Source organism: Pseudopodoces humilis, chromosome 4 (assembly GCF_049639895.1).
Source record: "Pseudopodoces humilis isolate 2021_Gansu_Grassland_sample_001 chromosome 4, ASM4963989v1, whole genome shotgun sequence".
NCBI classification, from domain to species: Eukaryota; Metazoa; Chordata; class Aves; order Passeriformes; family Paridae; genus Pseudopodoces; species Pseudopodoces humilis.
In genome coordinates this window covers 74,462,991-74,485,724 of record NC_142203.1, presented here as the reverse complement: position 1 = coordinate 74,485,724, position 22,734 = coordinate 74,462,991, and the positions used below count along the sequence as shown (strand labels likewise).

Genomic DNA, 22,734 nt, shown 5'->3' with positions numbered 1-22,734 from the left:
TAGAGGCAGAAACACAGGTTGGCTAAGCCTGCAATATGCCTTTGTATTGAGGTTTGTGTAAGAGTTCTCAAAGGTCCCACACAAACCTCTCTAGAAACCTAAAGAGATGGAACTCAGGATTCTCTAGCCATGTCAGAGATTTCATTCCCTTTTTCACCTCCAGTGTTTGAGTCCAAGGCAGATGGAACAACATTTATGTTTCGCCTCCTGTGATTCAGCCTCAGTCTATGGTCTGAATGTTGGAGCAGCAGGAGCAGACAGATATCATTTCTGGAACACCCTCATCAGTGAAGACATAAAGAGATGACTGATCCAGAACTGCATAGTTTTTCTGTCTTCAGAAACCCACCCAGTGTGAACAGACGTGTCTGGAGGAGTATTTATAGAAAATAAATGATTTAATGGGGGTGTTGGGGTTTTTTTTATATTTTTTTTTTTTTTGAGTTAATGAAGTATGGACAGAAACATATGGCTGCAGTAAAGAAGGACAAAGAAACCTGTTCCCTGGTTTAAGGATTCATTTTCACTTTGCTGTTTAAGTGACATGGACTCATTTTTCATGGTTAAAAGAAGTAAGGAAAGAAGCTGACTTGGAGACAATGCCCTGTCATTGAAGTCTTGATAAGGATGCTCTCTCATATCTTTCCAGCAAGGAATTCACAGTGTTTTGGTAATGTTAGCAAACAATCCTTCAATGTATGCAAAGACTACTCATGGTAAACTGAGGCTTGGGGCTAGAAATGCATTGTGAGATGGTTTAAAACAGAAGTCTATTGATTCCTGTTTCCAGTCAATAAAATAATTAAATTTCAGCTTGGGTGATGGGACTAGGTGTTGGAACTGGAAGCCAGGTTTGCTTTTGTAAGAGCAATTAATCATCTACTTAATTTCAAAGTGTTTAAATCATTGATATCAGTGGGAGTAAACCAAAGCTTAAATGTACATTTCTGTTTATATTACGTCCTTAATTTCCATAAGCATGGTAATGGGATTTTCCAAATTAAGATGACAGTGATTCAGATCCCAGAGAAGTTGTGCCTCTTTGCTCCCCCTTTTTTCATTAAGAAATGGCTGATGGAATCTGGACTTTCAGGGTCGCCATGGCCATTCTGGAGATGACATTCTGGTGAAACACCACTTGAAAGGAAAACAAAACAAAAAATCTTCTCATGGCATCCTGAGCAAAAACATAATGACTGGCTCACAGCCAAATTCTTCAGTTTTTATTTTATTCAGGGTTTCACAAAAATCGCCAGGATACAAGTTTCAGGAAGTTTGGATCTAATAAGCTGCTCCACTAAAACCATGGGCTCTTTTTGGGGCATTTGTAAAACACAGGCATGTGTGGGACTTTAAAATGGAAGCACACAACAGCACTGTACAATCTGGATGATATGGATAGTGTTTCTCTTGCCTTCTCTAACAAATGGGATGCTGTAGTGGTTGTTCTTGGACAAAGTTCTTTCCATCCCCATGTGTATAACACGTTAAGCTAAGATAACAAGACAACTCACAGATGCAGGTGTGTGATCCCCAGGTTATTTGGGGCAGGTGCTCAATCTGTCCATGAGAATCATAGAATCATAGAATGGTTTGGTTTGGAAGAGGCCATAAAGATAATTTAATTCCAACCTCCTGCCCTGGACACCTTTCACCAAACCAGAAGTTGTGGGATCAACCTAAACATTATCATATTATCTCTGCAGTAAATGAGGCTCAGTCCATTTAATCAGAGGGGGCATCTCCTTGAGTTCTCATCTTTGCAGGCAGGCTTCTGTACAACTGCTGTCTTTACTGTCAGACCTTTGCTGTCATTCCCTGATCCGGGACCAGAATTTTGGGAAACTGCAACTATCAATAATTCAAGCAAAGACGGTTTTATTTCTTGCAGTAGCTATCTATTTATCTGCAGTTTAAAGAGAGAGAATTGAGGCCTAATGGTCACTAACTATGCCCTGATGGTAGCTGTTTAATGAGGATAAATGAGGAGTGCTGTGTCAGCTTAGACACTGGCAATAAAGTCCCAGTAAGCAAGCAGGCTGCCTCTTCCATCTTCTGTCTCAAGATCCATTTTTATACTCTCTCCATGACCTAGATCTTCATATCCTCCAGCCTCTCCCTCCTTTCAGTGAATGCCCTTTTGTGTTTCTGAATGCATTTCTTCCCCTTCAAGTCATGCTGTTTTATTTTTTCCTGTCTTCAAGAAAGCTAAGCAGTGCCCTCCTTTGCTGCTGGCTTCATTACAGCTCTGCCACGTTACCATTTGCTTCCTTAAGAGATCTCTCACTTTTTATCCCTTCTCTAATTGTGTCCTTGCTATGCCTGAAAAGGCTCTCTTCCTTGCCTTTACCTTGCAGAGGTTTTCACAGTCCTCCCCTTTAAACTAATTTTGTGCTTGATGTGATTTTGTGCTCTCTGAGAATAAAAACAGGATGTCAGGCAAGGCAAGTAGAAGACACTAAGTGCTGTTAGGGTCCACACATACTAATGTGGCATGCCAAATCAGGGAGAGGTGGTGGGAGTTTTGCTCCCCTTCAGTCAATGACAAAAAAATTATATTAGTTGGATTGGCGCCTTATTTGCCAACAATATTTTTTGGGGCAGTTTGAGAACTACCAGATATGATTGTGCATGGGAGTGGGATGAAGACAGGTAAGACATTTTCCTGCCTTATGAAAGATGCTCAGGAAAAAACAATTATACCTGTGATTTTTTCTGCAGCAGGAAACCTGGAAAAGTACAGAGGGAATAGGGTCATTGCTCTCTGCTTTCCATCACTGACTGGGGGATGTCCACATCAATCCTGTGGGGGAAACAGGTGCCCTACAAGCTGCACCTATTTCAAGCATTGCAGAAGAAAAACTGGGCTTCCTATATGCCTGACTCATGCAGGGCTGAGACACTCCATGATTTTTAGGACATGAAAATATTTTTTTCTTATTATTTTTGTATCACAACAGAGTTATGAGAAGTAGGTATTGATACTTCGTTAACTTCCTGGTGTATAGAACACTCTTTCATCTTTTTCCCAAGGACTCTCCACTTCTTTTACCTTCTTCCTTCCACCACAGCTCTAATGAAACTGTAATGAGTTGGCTACTCAAGCTGCTGAACCAGTTTCCAAACACTTGAATCTTTAACAAAGGCCCATTTTGTCAATATGACACTTCTTACAGGAAACAAACAACAGGAGTTTATATTGCGTCCTTCTACTAGGAGCACTCCAAAGCCACTTTGGGATGAATAGTTTCCACAAGGAAAATGAAAACAGGTCCTTTGCTCCTGAAAACTGATTTAACACATTTGAAACTGATAGCACTGCTCTACATAAGCTGAGAATGTGAACCAGTGTGTCTTGCTCTGTGTTACAAAGAAAGTTGGTTGTCATAATGGAATGACTTATGATTGCATTTTGTCAAAGTCCTCCTACAACCCCTGTGGTGCTTTCACACCAGTTTTTCCTGCAGCTCCCAGTAAAAAAAATGCATAGACCGTTTGATATGCCACTCTTCATTGTAATTTCAATGTTTGCTATTAGCTCTTAACCCCCTATGTTAGTGCACCAGTGATGTGGTTCATGAATTGTTCATAAAAGGCCGAACATATATTTTTTATGTTGACATCTATGTTTCCCTTTGCTTTCTAGAGCTTGCCAGATGGTGTGTGCTGAAGGGCTTTGAGTAGGGTCCTGTCACTGATCCCCTCAAGGTCACTGGAACATTTTTTTCTACTCAGTAACAGTAGCATTGTTCTAAAATTATGTGCATGCATTGTGTCACAGAACACCAAATAATGCTGTCATGAGCTCACACAACGTGCACACAAGCTGCAGGCATCTTCACCAACCAGACTTTCCTTGACACAAAATAAATTCAATATATGAGACATCTCAGGAGCCTGGTGGGGAATGGTACCACAAGAATGAGAGGGGTGAAGGTTGAGGTTTGTCTTGTCTCTGCCAGAGGAGGATGAGTTTCCACCTTGGAAAGGCTTCTTATCACACAAACATTCTCCGCTATCAAAAGTGAATTAAAATTCTTTGCCCCAAGGGGCAGTATTCATCTCATCATACCCTGAGGGTGAAATTCCCTCATAAATTCAGATTCCCATAATATGGAGGATGGCCAAAGAAGGTTTGATCATATCTTCATTACTTTTAGAAGCAAAGGATGCTCAGAAGAAAGAGGACGATTATCAGAAAACAACACTATTTCTCCATCACACTTGATGTTTAATTATTTTCAGTTATTTCAGCACAGAGATTAATTGTGAAAGCATTCTAACTTGAAAAACATTGAACTCTTGCAAATTGAGACAATATAATAACTACAGAATGGGCAAGGTTGGAAGGGATCACTGGAGGACATCTGGTCCAAACCCCTTCTCAAGTAGGATTCCTTAGAGTGTTCCACTAAGGATTGTGTCCAGGGAAGAAGACTCCAATATCATTAAACAAAAAGTGCCTAAAAAAAACACCCTATCAGACCTTGTGAATTTCCTATGCTTTGTTTCTAAGACTTCATAAGTTTTCTCTCAGAGATGCTGTAATCCCTAGGAGCAGACAGAGCTGGAGTAGGGATCCTAGGAAAGGTATGACCCTTAGACAGCTGAAGTGATGACCAGAGCATTCTCCCTGCCCAGGAGGAGTCTGGTGAGGAGTGTGGTCATCTGACACTACGAGGTGCCAGCCTGGTGGAAAAAAAAGGGCACAGATTCAGGAAAGCGTGAACACCTCACAGATGAAGTACCTTGTGCCCTTGCCCCACCCAGTGGCAGAAACCCAAGATCCTCCACTTTGTCCCCCAACGCCTCCCATGGCTGTGAGGTGACACCTCCAAAGCTCAGAAGAGCTGTGGTGATGGGACGTAAACCTCAAGAAGGAGCTGTCAGGAGGAGAGAATGGTCCTGAGATACTGCAGCAGCAAATCCTGACAGTTCACGGATGCTTCCTTAAGGAGCTTTACCACAGGCCTTTTACTAAAATGTGGTTGGAGTTGGAGACCAGTAACTTATACATAACAGATCCTGATAAACTGAGCAAAAATGTCAGCACTTTTGCAAACTGTTGTCAAGAGCTGGGCTATGCATAGCTTAAAGAGAGAGAGAGAACAGAAAGAAAATAAGCTCCATCACATTTGAGGTCTTTGAAGCATATCTACTACAGCAACATGAAGCAACAGCTGTCAAAACAGCAGCCAGAGGGGCTGTCTTTGCAGTTGGATGAGCTGGTTCCTCCAAGGCAGTCCATCCCACAAAGCTTCAGAAGCGAAGAATGAGGGAGGACACTGAGTTATCTATCCTGCCTGGGCATCACTCACTTCTCCAGGAGGTGAGATTTAATTGCCACAAGGTTGCTGAGCCACTGGCAAAGGTGGGGAACTCTCTCTGAGGAGGAAAAAGATGAAATCTGGCATTGCTGTGAAGGAACTCGTGGATGTTGAGGCCGACAGCCTACAATGGCAGCAAGACCGCTCTCAGCAGCAACTTGGAAAGGAAACTTAAAACCATACAGCAAGCAGTGCCCTGTGCCATTGTCACAGCATGAGGCTCCACTGAATGGAAAATACCCCTTGGCCTCCGGCCCTTCCTCTCTGATGCTCAGTGAGGAGAGAGTTGGCTCCTGTCACCCCCTTTTCTACAGCCCAGCCCCTGGGACTGCCTTCCCTGCAGGGATCTGGAGAGGGATGCTCCATCTGGAGTGGAAATCCCACCTGGGTGGCAAGTTCTACTCTACTGCTGCCCGAGGACACGATTTGGAGCAGGGATGTTTCTGTCCATCTAGTGATATGCACAGCACTAAAGTGTGAATCTCCCTTCTGCCCACGGGACCCATGGCACAGTCCATTTTTAACTTTTAAGGATATTCTGGGAAAAAAATAAAAAAAAAAATAAAGAGGAAGAAAGAAAGAAAAGAAAAAAAGAACAGAACCAAAGCATGTTTTTCTCCATTACCATAAAGAGGGCTTGTGAATGCATGGTATTAGTATCCCAAAAGCTATTAAACTCCTTAGTGATGGGAAACAGATGGAAAATAAGACAAAAGAATTCACAACTCATGTTAGACTGAATTGAATTCCTTTAATTTCACACAATGAATAACATATGAATAGGATTAACTTTTTTTTTTCTTTTTTTTTTTTAGTTAAGTGCTCTATACTGTGCTAACCTGATTTGGTAGCGAAAAGACTGAGCTTTGTTTTAGAAAAAAATGTTTAAAAACCAACATCTAAGATCATGAAGGAGCATGACATTAAAGCATGCCAGATGTATCTAAGCCTCAAAGAACATCAAGTCCATATCCATTTTTAAATGTACAAAAATGCTTCATGAATAAAAACTGTTACAAAAAGAACATTTCAAACAATGTACAAGTTTTTTTCTTGCCTCTATATTCAATAAAATACAAATACATTTTTTTGCTCTAAAATATGTTTACATACAATCAAAGTAGAACATGCAAATTACACTTTAAAAAAGGCTTTTAAAAACCACTTATGAATACAAACTAAAAATTAGCCAGCACGACTTATAGAACAATCTTGTGCCCCATTCGTTTGATTTTTTAATTTTTTTGAAATACAGTATATACATATTTAACACTTCATGTGCATTTATTATTTAAGAAATAGCTTAAAAAAATAAAGAAAAAGAAAAGTAAAACAAACCAACATGGGTTTGAACTGCTTCCCCATGTTGTCCAATTGGCAGCTCTTCTAATGTTTTAATATTTTTTTTCTTTTTCTTTTTTTTTCTATGTAGTGTTTTATGCAACCTAGGCAGGCATCTTAAGTAGATCTCCAATATGTGAATTTTGTTGAAATGTGCTTCTAATTATCTCAGAACTGCTGCACCCCAGTTTTTGGATGATATGGAAATAAGAGGCATTACAAGGGTAAGATTTTTGTTTATTTTTTCAATTCAGAAAATCATCTCAGCTTTTTTTTTTTTTTTAGATTTTTTTCCTATTTTTGTTTTGCTTTGTTTAATTTTGTTTCCCTTTAGCCTGTATTCTTTCAGTTGTTCCTCAGACTCTTCAGGATGCTCTTTAGATTTGATTAAGTGCAGTCCTGAATCAGGGCCTGTGAAAACAAGAGCTAGGGAAATCCTTGTGTTTGGAACAATGATTTCTGTTTATTTGGTGCACTACTGTAGTGGTCAGAAGCTCTCATAATGAGCCAGCACCCCACTGCACCAGATGCTACCCAAATATTCACAATTAGAATATTCTATGTTCCACAACATTTCTGCCAAATGGGCCATGCTGTAGGTTACCCTGGTAGCTGATGATTATTTTCACCTCTTTTTAATTTATTTCTTTCATTTGTTTTTTTTTAAACAGTTTTCCAAAAACATGCAAGGTGCTTCACAGATAATTTAACATTGAAGGGCTCAAGATACTGGCAGCATGAAGGTCTTGGAGACACAAGTGGTAATGGTTTTTTTTTTTGTTTTTTTGTTTTTTTTTTTTCCTCTCTCCCTGAATATTTATCCCCATTTCTGGTTTTACACTGGATTGAGGAATAAAAGACCCACAGAGTGGATGCAAACCCGTGGCCTCATTTCATATGGCTCACAGCCACGTGATGCTGTTTTGTGTTTTTATTGAAGCATGCTCAGATGTGTGCTAATCTGTGACACAGTGGAGGTGTTTGAAAGGTTTTTTTGGTCTTAGTAAGCAAAAGGGTTTTCACCCCAGTTCTATACAGTATTTGGAAATGTGTGGAGAGAATCTAGAAAGTTCCTCAGTAAATTTTCCTTGTGGTAAGGGAAAAAAATCAAAAAGCTCATTACTGGAATATTGGGTAATAAACGGCAGGAGTGGGATTTTAGCCTTAAGCCCTAAAACTAAATCCTTTATGATCTGCATGTAGTACATCGCCTTAAAATATTATTCTGTCAGCAACTTGCTTATCATCTTTGTAGACTATGCAACATGCAGAACACAAATTCTGAGTGCCATCTAACAGTATTTTCAGTCTGCTTTTTATGACACTAACAAGCTACTCTTCCTGTCAGCCCAGGACCAGCTGCACGAGGGCGTTGTGTGGACAGACAGACAAAGCTGTACCACAGTACCACGCTCCACCTGGCAGCACCTTCTTGCCATGAAAAAAAAAACCTTGAGCTTCTGGATAGAGCCCATCCCATGCTGAGAGCTTTTAGCTACCAGGTCCTGAACTTACTTTCTCTAGGACAAATAGGACTTCTTCATGGTTTTGCCCAATTAAGGGTCTGTGGGGTTATTCCCTCCAAGTGGATGCTCTCCTTAAACACTGTGCCTCTAGCAGCTTTTTGGATAGCACTTTTTGGAAGGGTAAGGGCATTCTTTTCCCAAAGCTTAGGAGCATGGGAGGCAGCAGCCACTCAATTATCCTTCCTGGTTCAGTTTTATCCCAGTGTGTCCAGAAAGGTCCAGCCCAAATCCAGTCCTTATGGGCACTCTGACCCTATTGAAGCCACGATGGGTGTTTGATGACAGAATTTGTTGCCTTCAGACCTTTTTTTCACTCACTACACACTGAAATGTCCTTCAATGCTATGAAAGACATCTCTGGAGATAAAACTAAGGATAAATTGTTGTCTGGCTTAATTTCTGCTACCTGGAATACCACACTGACAAATGTTTTTTTGTCATTTTAAGTGACTGTCACCAACTTTCAAGCCCAAAGGAAATTGGTAGAAAAAGATTTATAAATTAACTAAACCTCAATCCAATGTTTTTTAAGGAAGAAGAGAGGAGTTCAATGAGGTTTAGGTTTTTATTTTCTGCAGGCCTACAACTTCAGTCAATAACACTGCTAATTCAAGAGAGCTGAAAAGCAAAATTGGTTTTAACAGAACGAGCAACCAGCCAATTTTTTTCTAAGCTGCATTAATTGGAAAACAAAAAGCACAAATAGGTATGATGAATGATGAAAAACAAATTGGAAACAAAATTCTGCGATCCCTCTTATCAGTTTTAAGGAGTTAGGACCTCAAAATTTGTTCCAGTCTTAAAAAATAAAAAAAATAATACATCCCCTCTTCCAGCTCCCCGACGCAATCCTATCCCCATATGCGTTCAGTTTTAATAAGCTAAGGTGCTATCACAGAAGAAAAATCAGTCTCTAAAAAACAACGAGTTGTATGTTTACAGTGTTCCTCTAACACCATAGTCTTGATATGATTTTGTAAATAAATAACAGAATAGAAACACAATATTTTTCTTGTGGGGACTTTTTTGTTGGGTTTGTTGTTTTGTTTTTGTTTTTTTTTTTTTTTGGTGGGGTTTTCTTGTGGTTCTTATTTTTCTTTTTTTTTTTTTTTTTTAGTGTCGTGCTATATGAAGCTTCCTTGGCAATAAACCAATTCAAGATTTCTCGAGGAAGGGAATAGCATTTGGCTTGTGAATCATGAAATAATTCCAATCCCCCCTCCCTTGGTGTAACCTTCCCTCCCTGTTCCTATTTTAATATCCATCTTGCCATGCTAGGTGTTGAGTGCACAGCAGGATTAAAAAGAAAGGAAATAAAGTTGAAAGTACCTATTTCAAATTTCAACAATTGACTTTCTTTTTTAAAAGCATTGACACTGCAATGGAACAGCTTTTTGTTCAGTCTTTGTTTTAGTTCAACATTTTAATTGGGCTGTGGAAATGGAGCTTGGGTATTTTACCCAAGTTTAATCAATGGCTAACGGACAACTCGAATGAGAAATGTACAATTTTAACTGACCATTTAAAGAGACGATTTGTCACACACAGTTTGCATCCATGCAGACTGAGAGCTTTATAATTACATTATGTACAAAAAAAAAAAAATTATTTTTAGTTTATTAAGGCAACCACAACTTGGAGAACATGTCCAAAGTGGCATTAATACAATTGCAGTGGTGATACCCTTTGAACATTTTTTATTTCTATTTTCAGATAAGAACACTTATTCCTTTTCTTTTCTTTTTTTCAGAAATAATTGCCAAGAAAGGATCTATTATCCATAGGGTTTGTTCTATAGTTTTTTTTAAACAATCTACTTTATCTATTTTCTTGAAAAGATAATATCAAGGCATTGCTACCCAATACAAATTATTCATATTATGGTTTTCCCATTAATTTCACTGGGAACTGCAGATGGTAAAAACTTGGTAGGTTTGGGCCCTGTTTTTTATTCTATTTTTTTTTTTTCTGTTCTATTTTTTTCTTTTATCTTTTTTATATTCTTTTTTTTGGTGATTTTTTTTTCCATGTTTACTATAACTATTCCCCAGAAGTGTCTTGCTGTTCTCTACTCATATGTACCGAGCATCAAAACAACTTGGCTGATGGATGACCCCTTTTTCACATGCCATTGCCAAGTTGCTTCATATAAACGTGCTATTTTAACTGAATATCCGTGTATACCTTATTTTAAACTGCTGTGATATTCCATTGTTTCTTGGGATAGCACTCGGAATGAGTGTGCACGCGTGTAAGGCTCTAATTTTCTATTGCCTATATTGCAGCTAGTTGTAACTAGGCAAGTAAATGAGAAAGAAATATATAGTTCTAGCAGGAGCCAGGCATTTTGGCTTATGCTGTCCCAAAGCCTGGTAGGTATACAAAACTGGAAAAAAAAAAAAAAAAATCAAATAGGTTATAACCAATATCACAGTTGAGAAAATTACATTATTTTTTGTTGGTTTTTTTTTTTCTTCTTTGTTGCTTTCTTTGTTTCTTTCTTTGTTTCTTTTTTTTTGTTTCTTTTTTTTTTTTCTTTTTTACAGTGATTTATACTATGGTAAAGTTACTCTTAACTTCACCTGGCCCACCAAAAAGAATCAGAGTCGAGCATGCACCCTTAGTGACAACGTTCAGCTCTCTGCGAGGATGACTTCCCGCCTCTGGGTACGGTATGAGAACAGCAATGCTGAGATTCAGATTAGTTTTGTAAACTCGGCAGAGTTCATGCTTTTTCCAGCTTTGACATACATCCTCCTCCCCTGTATCCCCCACTTTTCCCGCGCCTTTCCCCCCTCTTTTCTTGGGGGGGGTGGCTTGGGTCAAAGCGATGAAGAGGAAAGATGCGAGCCCCAGCTGGCACAGCTCTCTGCAATGAGTTCTGGCTGCTGAAGGGACAGGTCAGTCTGGTGCTGCCAAAGGGGTGAGGCGGACTGTGCACCTCCTGTCCCCCAGTCCTGGCGCGCTCCACGAGGGGCACCCAGCATCTGACGAGGTGCACTGGCCTTAGGGAAGGCCTTCGCTTTCGCTCCCTCTGCCTTTCCGGTGCCGCTTCACTTTCACGTCCTCCTCGTCCTCCTGCGAAGACTTGTTTTTCCTTTTTCCAACCCGGGGTGCCCGGGGTAGAGGGAGAGGGAGTGGAGGGGGTGGAGGAGGCAGAGGGGGCGGCAGTGGTGGCGTCTCTCGAGCCATGTGTATGACAGCCTCGATGGTGGCCATGATTGTATCTTGAGTGGCTGCTTGCTCCAATATTAAAGGGTTGAGTGTTGGTCTCTGACCTCTTTTGCTTGGAAGGTCAACACATTTTTCCAGAACGGGCATTTGGTCTCTGGAGTCTTCGTCAAAGGAAAGGGGTTGCTTCCGAGGACGCCCCCTCCTCTTCTTCACGAAGTTATTGCCTGTCTTTGATTGTCTCTGCAGCCGCTTGGCTTTCAGGATCTTGTTCACGTGATCCAGGTTCTTCTTTGTGGACAGGATCTTGGTGTAGTTGCACATCTTGCGCACCTCGCACTGGATTGCTTCAATTTCACGGCGCTTGAACCTTTTCTTCAGTGGTGAGCTGGCTGTTGGGAGACAAGGAGAGAAACAGAGGTATGTCAAACAACAGTGACTGGAAACTCTTCTTTGACCCCTCCCAGCATCATGAAGAGTAGATGAAAATACAGCTTTGATATAAGTAGTCTTCAGATATTTCTCCCTGCCCACTCCCTCTTCTAAAGCAACAAAGCTTTTGCTACAGCAATGTTTTGGCATGGGTTTGCTTCATTCTCATTTTTCAACCTTTAATAGGAGAGAAGGAAGCTTAGCATAGCTGTCATATTGGCCCAACTTTACTATTAAACCTTCTGTATCCCAAAGATATAATCCCAATGCCTTCAATTCAGCCTTTAATTCTTGTCATGAATGCCAGTTACTATGAAAAGTGTTTGTTGCTGAAACTAGTGGGCAGAGACAAGATGTGTGGGTCACTTCATCTGTGGCAATTTCATTACCCCTGTCTGGGTTTCTGTACTATCATCTCTTCAGATACTAGCTGAAACTATTCAGTCATATAATTGACTTTAATGGCCCCCAAAGTAAGCTTACTCCTGGTTCAGATCACTTACTTTAGATCTGAACGAAGTCCAAAGTAGTTAAGTCCCTTGCCAAGGTCACATTGTGAGTCATTGTCAGAGCTGGGAAGAGTACCCAGAATTTCTTGGCTCCTGGTCCTTTGCTTAGGACACGAGACCTTGCTTGTTTTGCCTAAATTGTCTCATTGTCCTTTCCTGAACATGGCATCTGTTCAGGGTTCAGGATTTGCACACAGATTAGAAGTAACTACCCCTTTGTGAGGGAAGCAGAATGTTTTAATTCTGCTGTTGCAATAACTGGTGCTTCCTTTCACTCCTAACATATCCGTTCTGTGCTGCTGGGGAAGAAATGATGGAGCTCAGAATTTCTTTTTTGGTAAAGAATAAAACATCCCACTAAATTAACCTCAGCCCACATCTACTTGCAAACTTAATTTACACCTGACTGTCAAGAAGTCATTTGGGTTTGAAATCCTTGAAGTTTCCCGAGCAGGCAAGATTTTGAGAAAGGTTCATTTGGGGGTTATCTCTGTCTTCATGGCTAACAGGCTAATCTTCCCGCAGTAGTTTAAATAAAGTTGCTATTGTAGCATTTTCTGCAGATAACCAGGAGCTGTCAAGTTGTAGAATCTCCTCTTGCTCCCTATGGGCTGTGACAGATTCAGCATATAAACCTCATTCACTGGCCTCCCCTCTTGGAGAGCATAAATTATTGGCTCTTATACCACCATGTTGCTTGGATTCAGCAAAGAGCTTGCATAAACAAACCCAAGTTACAATGTAAGAAGTAGGAGTGAGTCATAAACAAAACACAGACATATGCTCTCTTATAAATAAAGACCTGGGATGGCCAACTTCCCAAAGTCTGGTTTTCATTAATTACAAAACAAAATACATTTTCCATATGTAACCCACTCCCCACACCAAAAAGAAAAATAAAACCCATTTACAGTTTGTGGTTCACAAAGGACAAAAGAAAAGAGGAATGCAGTCACTTTGGTACCAAAGGAAAAGAGAAAGGAAATGAAATATCCAAGTTGCTCAAGAGAAGCTAATTACTTGCACAAAATTCCTCCCAAGTAGGTCATCCCTAAAAACTGTGTATTCAAGATCCCTAAAGGCAAGTGGCAGCAAGCTATTTCCCAGAAATTTGATCAAAAAAGGTTAAGTCCCTGTCACAGAAAATTATTATTCTCATCTGTCATTACTGGTGATTGACATAAGCAGTCCCAATAACTTCAGACTTAAGCATTCAAATCCTTTGAGTCCCTCCCATATCCTGAGAGTAGCTTCAGGTCAGAAGATCTGAAAAATCAAATATTTGGCACACTCTTCAAATTCGCTGTCCACCTTTTGCCTTTTATTTCTATTGTCAGGGCACATTTTCAAGTCCTATGTTTGTTTTTTTTTTAATTCCAGTGTTTGGGGTGTTGGTTTTTCTTTTCAGAAAGTAAAGCTGAAATTCTTTAGTTGGTGATTGACAACGGAAAATTTAGCAGAAATACAGGAAATCTTGCAAAGGTATCATGATGATACCAGATTTGGCTTTATTCTCAATTTTCATTGCAAAGAAAGTAAGCCAGGGAACCGGGAAAAAAATAAAGACTTATCCAAGTACCTGAAAAGATTTTATGTCTTTGCTAAGATTTATCTGTAGCCAGTTGTTTCTGCAGATTGGTGTTACCACCTGAACGTGGTCAGTGGAGACCTGGTCTCTACAGCTGGTAGAGGATGACCTCAGCTTATAAACTCTAAAATAGGAACTCAATGCAATTCAAGACAACCTTGCACATTGTTTTGATGTCCTGATACTGGATAAGAACAACACAGTGCTGTATCCTGAAACCCAGTGAGTGTCTTAGGCACTGAAGAGCTCACTCAGGCTGGGTGTCCTGAGTGGAGGCTGGTTCTGAGTAGACAATGCCCAAGTGGAGCAGAGGCATCACCTGCCTTCTGCCAAACTGCCCAATTCCCCAAAATTAACTGATATGCAGGCAATTATGGGCAGGCTTCTGCTCATGCAGGTAAATGTACAAGCTGAACATCACTTTCAGTGTCTTTCTTCATGTTTACAAACCTTTTCTCCCCCCCTCATAAAACTTTGCAAGCTCACAATTCTGTTCATTTTTGTGCTGAAATGCATTTTCACATTTAGGGAAAAAACCCTTCTGTGCTGTTCTTTGCTGGCTTACTGAGCTATTTTTTCCTTTGTAAATGCTTTGGGGTGTTTATGGCTTTCTCAGGGAGCTTGTTAGAAGCTCCTAATAATTCTTTTGCTTTCTTCCTTGCAAAACTCTGTAGTTGCAGGCTCTAGAAATCATTTCAGTTGTTACACAGTCTGCCAGTAGTCAGAATGCATGTACTGAGTAAGTGCATATGCTTTCAGGTCAGGCTTATAAAGTGAGATATTAGGAAACCCAACATTATTTTGATTATTGAATGTCAGGGACATCTGATTCTGCATTTGGTGTAGGAAGACTATGCAGAAAGAGTCTGATGGGCCTGCAGAGGGAAGCTTTGATGAGGTGTGCCTATGCTAAAATATCAGGGAGGTCTGCCAAAGTAAACTGCTATTGAAGTGAGAGCCATTAGGTGTTATCAACTCATCTGGAAGCTCTTGGTGAGCAATCTTTGATATAAAATATTTTCGTATATTGCCATGTGATATACTGCTCTGCTGAAAGCCAAAGCTAAGTATTAATCTTTTCCATTTTATCCAGACACATCCTGACCAATCCTGAACACAAGTAGATCTGTGTTGGTCTTAGTTTTTTTGATTTTTCTCTGGTCTATGTTGGTCTTAACTTTGGTCTTAACTTTTTGTTTGCTTTTTTTTTATTTTTCCCTGTTCCTGCACATATTTTGCTGTTTACACATGCGAATATTGGTTTGGGAGGAAGACTTTTGTCTTGATCTATTTGGTGGAATTTCTTTAGAAGGGACTGGAGATGGATAACAGTAACTTTATGTCTGCATGCAGGGATATAAAAAAGTAAATGTGCTCCCACGGAGGGGATGCAACTTGTGGCAGCCTCCAGGCACCAGAGATGCACAGGGGGACAATTTTTTACTTGGGCATATTGATCTCCCTTCACCTTCCCACAAGCTGCCTCCATGAAGGCAAAACGCAACCCAAAATGAAGAGAAACTAGAAATGCACGATGCGGCACAAGCTTTTATACTTTTGCTTCCTCCTTTCCCCACTCTCCAAACAACCTCATCTAGCTGCCCCAAGACAAGCAAAAGCCAATATTAGCCTTAAACCATAGCTTTACACATTTGAAATAAGGCACATGGAGGTCTGGTGCTTCTCCCCTCCCCAGGGTTCACAGGTGCAGTGAGGCTCAGCCTCACAAATTGAAATAGCTGCAGGCCATGCTGGCAGGCCATGCAGGAATGATACGATGCTGGAAACAGCTTCTGAAGCAAAGAGAGACATTCCTACCAAAAAATATATGTTTCCAAGGGTATCTTAGAGGAGGCTGAAAGACCCACTCCAGCACAGTGATGATGAAGTAGGAGGTGAGCCCAGGTGGATCAGTCTCCCTGGATGCTCTTCATTGACCCCAGAAGTTTGTTCTGGATGGCTCTGTTGTGTCTGAAGCTCTAAACTCCTTCTTGCTGCCTGTCATTCTCCATCCCTTTGGAGGTGCCTGAGGCCACTTGCAAGAACATGGCACTGAGGAGGCTGCTCAAAGTTGGGGTCAATTTTCTGACTTAATTTGAATGGAGGAATTTTCAAAGAGCTTCCTATTAATTACAGGAAACCCATAGCACTGTCCTGTTTTCCCATTAACACAGTTTCTTTCAGTTTTCAGCTAAATTATTTCAACATCTGGGCTACAGATAAACCAACAATTTAATTAGACTTCTGAAAATGGAAAGAATGAACTGCGCAGTCAAGCATACACTTTCATCTTGAAACGGATCATAAAATATTTGTGTGCTTTCCTTCTCTGCTGCTTTAAAAATCTGTCCTGGGTTTATATATAGGAAAGTATTAAAGACTAAACAGACAATCTTGATTTTTTTAATACAAAAATTTATCTTCACAGAGGCTAATTTGCAGCATGAAACCCATATTTTCACTATTTATTCAGGAAGTGAGAGGGAAATAAAAATAAATGCATTGAAACAGTACTTTCAGTTGAATGATTAAAAATGCAATAATTCTGTAAATCAGTGATACAAATATGCTTTTTGTGTACACGGCATCAAAAGTTTGACAAGACTATGGAACTCCTAATGGCTGCATGTAGGGTAATGAACTGTGGATTCCCCATTCGCTGGAAATTAAGACAAAATGCAAGATTAACTTCTCTATCCATGCCCAAGAAAAGGCATGATTGTGCCTAAATGACTTGGCTCAATTTCCAACAGTATAAAGATATCACCTGTTTGATCTGATTCAAAATAGAAGCACAAAATATAAGCTTATAGAAAGGCATGCTATTCTGACTTATTTATTCTGGTATTTTAAATCACTGCTCATTGCCCCATACAATTTTGCATTCGCAAGACAGAATATTACACTAAAATCACTCAAGTATGCAGTAAGAAATCTCATCTGCTCCTCAGCTATTCACTGTGTATTCGGTTTGTTCATGCTTCAGGGATGGGAGAATTTAAAAGAAATGAAGAATGGGGCTGAGGAAGGAACCCAGAAGTCTTGCTTCAGAGTGTCCTGCTAGACCATAAAGGCTGGTGCTATTTGTGTCCTCATTGCACAAGTGGTGGTGTGTGAATAACATAGATTTGATGTGCCAAGATATACAATCACTGTAAGAAACCAATGGGAATTTTACAGCCCGATTATCCCATTAGATATTCACATTTGCAGCTGCTTCTCCAGTCGGGAAGAGAATTAGGTGAACATATTGTACAGCTCCAGAAGGAAGAAGATGAGGAAGAAACAGAGGGGGTGGAGCAAAAACGACATTACCTGCTTCAGATGTTGCTGATGATGAAGGTAGGAGGGATAATACTGGACTTGGCATTGCAACACTGTCAACAGCTGCTGGTTTCCTTCTGGTCATCACATTACAGGCAGAACTTTCCATTTTTCCATGAAGTGAAGTCTGGTCTGCTTTTAAGTGGGGACCTGCAATTCCTGGGGAAACAAAATTTGGATGAGTATTAGTACTGTAACATGTCTGGGGATATATCTGAAAAAAAGAGAAGTCAGTTGCTGTCCCTGCTACATTGATATATTCCCATATTTTCTTGTGGATGTATCTGTAATACAGTCTTGATACTAGCAAGGGTCATAATTGTTATTAATTTTTGATAATTTTGCTGAAGGATATACCCTCACTGGTCTCTATGAACCATGGTAAACCAACAAAACATTCCACATTGGTACTATTTCTTCTAAAATAAACCATGTACACTCTGATACATGCATAAAGACAGATATCCTTCATAACTATATTTAGTGGGAATGCCTATGTATCATTTCCCGGGTAGTTCATTCTCCACACATTGTTACATACTTCTCTGCTATAAACACCTGACTTAGTGGGTGTTTCATCTGAGTAAGGAGCAGACATCAGGAACAACCTCAATATGCAATTCCCTTCCAAAGCACATTGCATTTATTTTTCAGGAATTCCCTTCCTAATTAAATTTGCCTTGCAGCTCATCAAAGGGAAGTGAGTTTAAAAAGAAAGTTCTTAAGTTCTTTGTCATATATCTTTCTACCTACAGTTTACAATGCAGAATAAATGAGTAGTAAAAAAATGCCAAAGAAGTTAAATATTCCAGAAAAATAAAAGTTATGCACTTACAGCTGGAAAATTCCTCCACTAACAGCAATATTATTGTGATACTGTAATACTAACCGTATTTCTCAAATTCTCTTATAGTTTGTAACCATTTGTTTGCTTGTAAATATGTGAAATTTAAACTTCTGACATGGAAATTTGAAAACCTCTCCCAGTCTCTGCGATGTTTGGCTTCAACATGATTAGGGCAGATACTCAATTATCAGAGATAATTCTTCATAAATTCCCCCTTTTTTCAGAAGATCTCAACCTGCACATTAGCCTCATATAAAATGCAACAGATTTTGGCAATTAAATTTTACAGTGATTCAAAAAAATCACAGAACAGCTGAAGTTCAAAAGCTCCACACCTTGTCCACTTCACCCTGCTCAAGCAGGGTCATCCAGAGAAGGCTGTCCTGGACCACATCTGGCCAAATAAGAATATCTCCAAGGAGAGAGAATCCACAGCCTCTCTCTACAGCCTGTTCATCCCCTCTACAAATCAAAACAAGTAAATCTACACTGTTCAGGAATAACCTGTGTTTCAGGTTGTGCCCACTGACTCTTGTCCTGTCACTGGGCAGCACCGAGAATAATCTGGCTCCATCCTCTCTAATCTTTCCCATCAAACATTTGCCTTACGTGGAAAACTCCCCCTGAGCTTTCTCTTCTCCAGGCAGAACATCCCATCACTCTTAGCCTTTCCTCATGAGAGAGATATCCCAGATTCTTAATAATCTTTGTGGCCTCCAATTAGACTCCTTCCCATATGTCCATGTTCCTCTGACATATCAGCCACTCCTCTGAGTTCTGAAATTCTCCAGATTTGCTGAGGGTGTTCTCTACCCGGTCACCCTGCTCATTAATTGATATATTAAAAGATTTTAGTCCCCATTTCATAGGGTGCACCCCTACTGACGGGTCTCTAAGTGGATTCTGTGCTACCCATCACAACCCTCTGGGACCAGCCAGTTTTCAGTCCATCACAGTGTGCATTTATCCTGCCTGTGTTTCATCATTTTATCTACAAGAAGCTGATAGAACTCAGTGGCAGAACTCTTGATAAAGTCAAGATCAGAAACATCAGATTGGTGATATATGATTTCCCCTTCACAGATCTGTGATAACTACTCCAGGCCATCTTTTCCTCCATGTGTTTGGAAATGCTCTTAGCAATTACTTTATCAAATTCTAGGGATTGAGGTGAGACTGAATGGTCTTGCTGCCTCCTTGCTTTTTCTTCTTGACCTTATTGGACTTGTATTTCCTCTCTTCTAGTCCTCAGATACCTCTTCTGATCACCACAATCTTTAAAAAACAACCAATAGTAGCCTTACAGTGATGCCATCCAAATCCTTCAGCACCTCTGTGTAGATCCTGACAAATCCCATGGATTTATGCATATCCAGTTCATTTAACTTTTCCCTGGTCAGATCCCACTTCAAGAGTAGGTTTTCCTTCCACACCAGTCTTACAGGTCTGGGATCCTCAAAGGCCACTCTTACCAGTAGAGATCAAGGCAAAGAGAACAGTCTTCTGCTGATCTTTTTCAGCTAGGGTCCTGATATCTTTCCCGAGGCTATTTTTGGCTGCTTTATGTATCTGTCAAAACATTTCTTGTTGACCTGCTGCCCTAGCTTCAATTCCAGATGGACCTTGCCTTCCTAAGCCCATCCCTGCATGCTTGAACATTGTAGCTCCAGTTCTCTGGGTTGCCTGCTTCCATGTCTCCTTTGCTTCATTTTTGTACCTGACATTACTCAGGAGCTTCTTGGTCAGTCATGAAAATCTCCTGACATCTTTGCTGAGTTTGACTTCCCACTCTGATCTGGTTTTGCATGTCTCCACAATACTTCTGATCCAGGTCAGCAAACCTCCTGGCACAGCAGGTCAGGTCAGTAGGTGGGGGTCTTTATCCCCTGCAGCACTGAAACCCCTCTGCCACCCCTGGCTGCACCTGGATAGCACCTGGTGATTCCTCAAAGACTTTCCACAGGTGCTCTGACACAATTAGAGAATCATCAAGCCTGGGAAAGCTGCCCAAGATCTAGTCCCATACTTCCCCCACCTCTGCCAAGGCCACCACTAACCCATGTTCTCAAGTGCCACATCCTCATGGCTTTTAAATCCCTCCAGGGAATGGGAACTGCACCACTGCTCCTGGCAGCCTACATCAGAACTGGACAACCCTTTATGTGAAGAAAATTTTGTTAATATACAATTTAAACCTCCCTTGGCACAACCTTCCTCTTGTTCTGTCCCTTGTCCCCTGGGAGTAGAGTCTGGCCCCCACCTGGCTGCACCCTCCTGTCAGGGAGTTGTAGAGAGTGAGAAGGTTCCCCCTGAGCCTCATTTTTTCCAGGCTGAGCCCCCCCAGCTCTCTCAGCTTTCTCCCTTTTCCCTTTTGTGTCCCACTGTGCTCCATACACCAAAAATTCCTTATATTTCTTATTTGGAGCAGTCCCTATGAACTTATGTTTTCTAACACATTAAAGGAGAAATATCAGCAGATCTGTGGGTTGTCTCAGAAGCTGTGGAAGAGATCCTTATCAGATTCAGGCACAGAAATGCTACAGTGAGAGGAGTCTAAGAGATGGGGCTAATGGAATGGGCCAGTTTGGCACAGGAGTCCTGAAGAAACTGTGATCTGATATCAGCTGGTGGATTTAAGGGAGGCAAGAAGGGGCAGAAATAGTCATAAGTGAGACAGTGTTACAGGTCAGAGATTGGTGGAGATAAACCGAGCAGTCTCTGCCTGTTAGACCACACATCTTTCCAGAGCCTCAAATCTAGTATTAAGCATCTCAAATTGTATCCATTAAACTTCAGTCTCTCTCTGCTTGGCTTCTCTAGTGCAAATGAGAACAATAATATACCCCTCATCTCGAGAGCAGTCCTATGAAAATAAAATTATCAACATTCATGAAACATTCATCTATTCATACCAAGGCTCAGAAATGTGGAATAAATGAGACATGATGTCACACACTGAATAGCAAAAGGAAAATCCAGCTCCCAAATAGCTGTTCATTAGGTGAGCACTATACATTGAATAAATCAGTGTCCCATAGAATAAGTGAGGTATTTGACTAGGTAATTACCATTTGGAACTGTGTGTATGCACACCTGAGGTTTCACCACTACCCCGTGCTTGGGTTTGTGCCTAAACAATATTTATTCATGTGTGCAGTGGGTGCACAAGAAATGTGCACATGTGGGTGCATGTATCAATACACACACACATATATGCACGTGCATATGGTACATAATAATGCTAACAACCTCATAAATTCAACATCTGGTTCTAATTAAACTGAAGGGCCTATATAAAGAGCCGTATGAAAACATGCAGCTGTAACCTGTTGACCTCTATTGATAAAAAAAGAAAAAAACTCTGTGAAGCTGTGTTTCAACATATCAAGGGACAATCATTCATTTTTTCAAAGGTAATCCCCCACAAACCACTTATCCTCTCAAATCTCTACCTGCACACAGTGTTTGCATTAGGAACCTTGATTTATGGATCCCCACTCCTTGGATGGAGAGGCCAACTTCCTGTTGCCGTGGTTACTTAGATCTTGGTTCAAGGTTAAACTACTCCCAAATCAAAATCAGTGGCAGGCACAGCATCTAACAGCCAGGTTATTGACTACCCTAGGATGCTTAAAGGTCAAAGACCAAAGTGCTGCTCACTGCCTTTGGGGTGAGTCAATATTTTCAATATTTTTATTCTGTTTCTTCTGAAGAAGTAGTTGCTGCTCAATTACCACCTATCTGGGTTTAGCAAGGTCATACAAATCATTGAGGAAAGTCCTCCCCCTGCAGAAGAGATACAAATGTAATGAATTACTTCAAAGTCTACATGGCCCAATTGCAGCTCATCACTGGTGAATCATGGGTTCAGACATTTGTCTCTTGTTTTACAAGCTTGGTTTCTTCAGCCTAGCTCCCCCACCTCACTGAAAGCCTCATCTATATTGAGCAAGAAGAGTAATTTATGGATCTGGAGCAGCCAGTCAGGGAGAACCACCAGTTTTCTTTCATGGATACCAGAATGCAAACAGAGATTTGGATGCATTGCTGGAAACACACAGAGCTGAAGCAATTTTCTCACAAGGCTTTGATGCACACCACAGTAGTGGAACACCTGTCCTTCAGAGGATAGCCCTGCTGGTGTAGTGTCATCACCTCTCATTGGACTTTTTCTTCTCATTTGGAGCACTCTGTTCAGAAGGCCTCAGGTAAGAGAAGGCCCTAGTTCAACCCATCTATGAATCGGGTGGAAATAAATAATTTGCAACACCATCACAGGGAAGTAAGAGTTTAAAATTCACACACTCATTCATTAAATCAGTATATTTTATCCTTTGGCACTGCCCTGGAAAGAGAGAAGATTCTGTGGAGGCTGGAGCACCTTTGCCATGGGGACAGACTGAGAAGAGATGAGAATTGTTCTGTCTGGAGAAGAGAAGGCTCTGGGGAGATCATATAGCCCCTTCTAGGACTTGAAGGGAGCTTCCAGAAAAATCTGAAGAGTGACTCTTTTACACAGCCAGATAGTGATAGGAGAAAGGGGAACTAATTTAAATTCCAAGGGGGGAGTTTTAGATATTACAAAGAAATTCCTCCCTGGGAGGGCGGTGAGGCCTTGGCACAGGGTGCTCAGAGAAGCTGTGGCTGCACCTGGATCCCTGGAAGTGTC

General features: G+C 40.7%; 1 protein-coding gene across 2 annotated transcripts in view; it reads right to left on the bottom strand.

Moving 5' to 3' along the window:
- Positions 1-6,064: 6,064 nt before the first annotated feature.
- SETBP1 (SET binding protein 1) overlaps positions 6,065-22,734 on the bottom strand; it is a 269,083-nt gene continuing 252,413 nt past the window's right edge. For both annotated transcript variants that reach the window (XM_005528094.3, XM_014257044.2), the window contains 2 exons: positions 17,210-17,377; positions 6,065-11,757 (listed from right to left, as the gene is read on the bottom strand). In XM_005528094.3, coding sequence (XP_005528151.2) covers positions 11,201-11,757; positions 17,210-17,377 — 725 coding nt within the window. In that variant the 3' untranslated portion in view covers positions 6,065-11,200. The remainder of the gene's footprint in view (positions 11,758-17,209; positions 17,378-22,734) is intronic.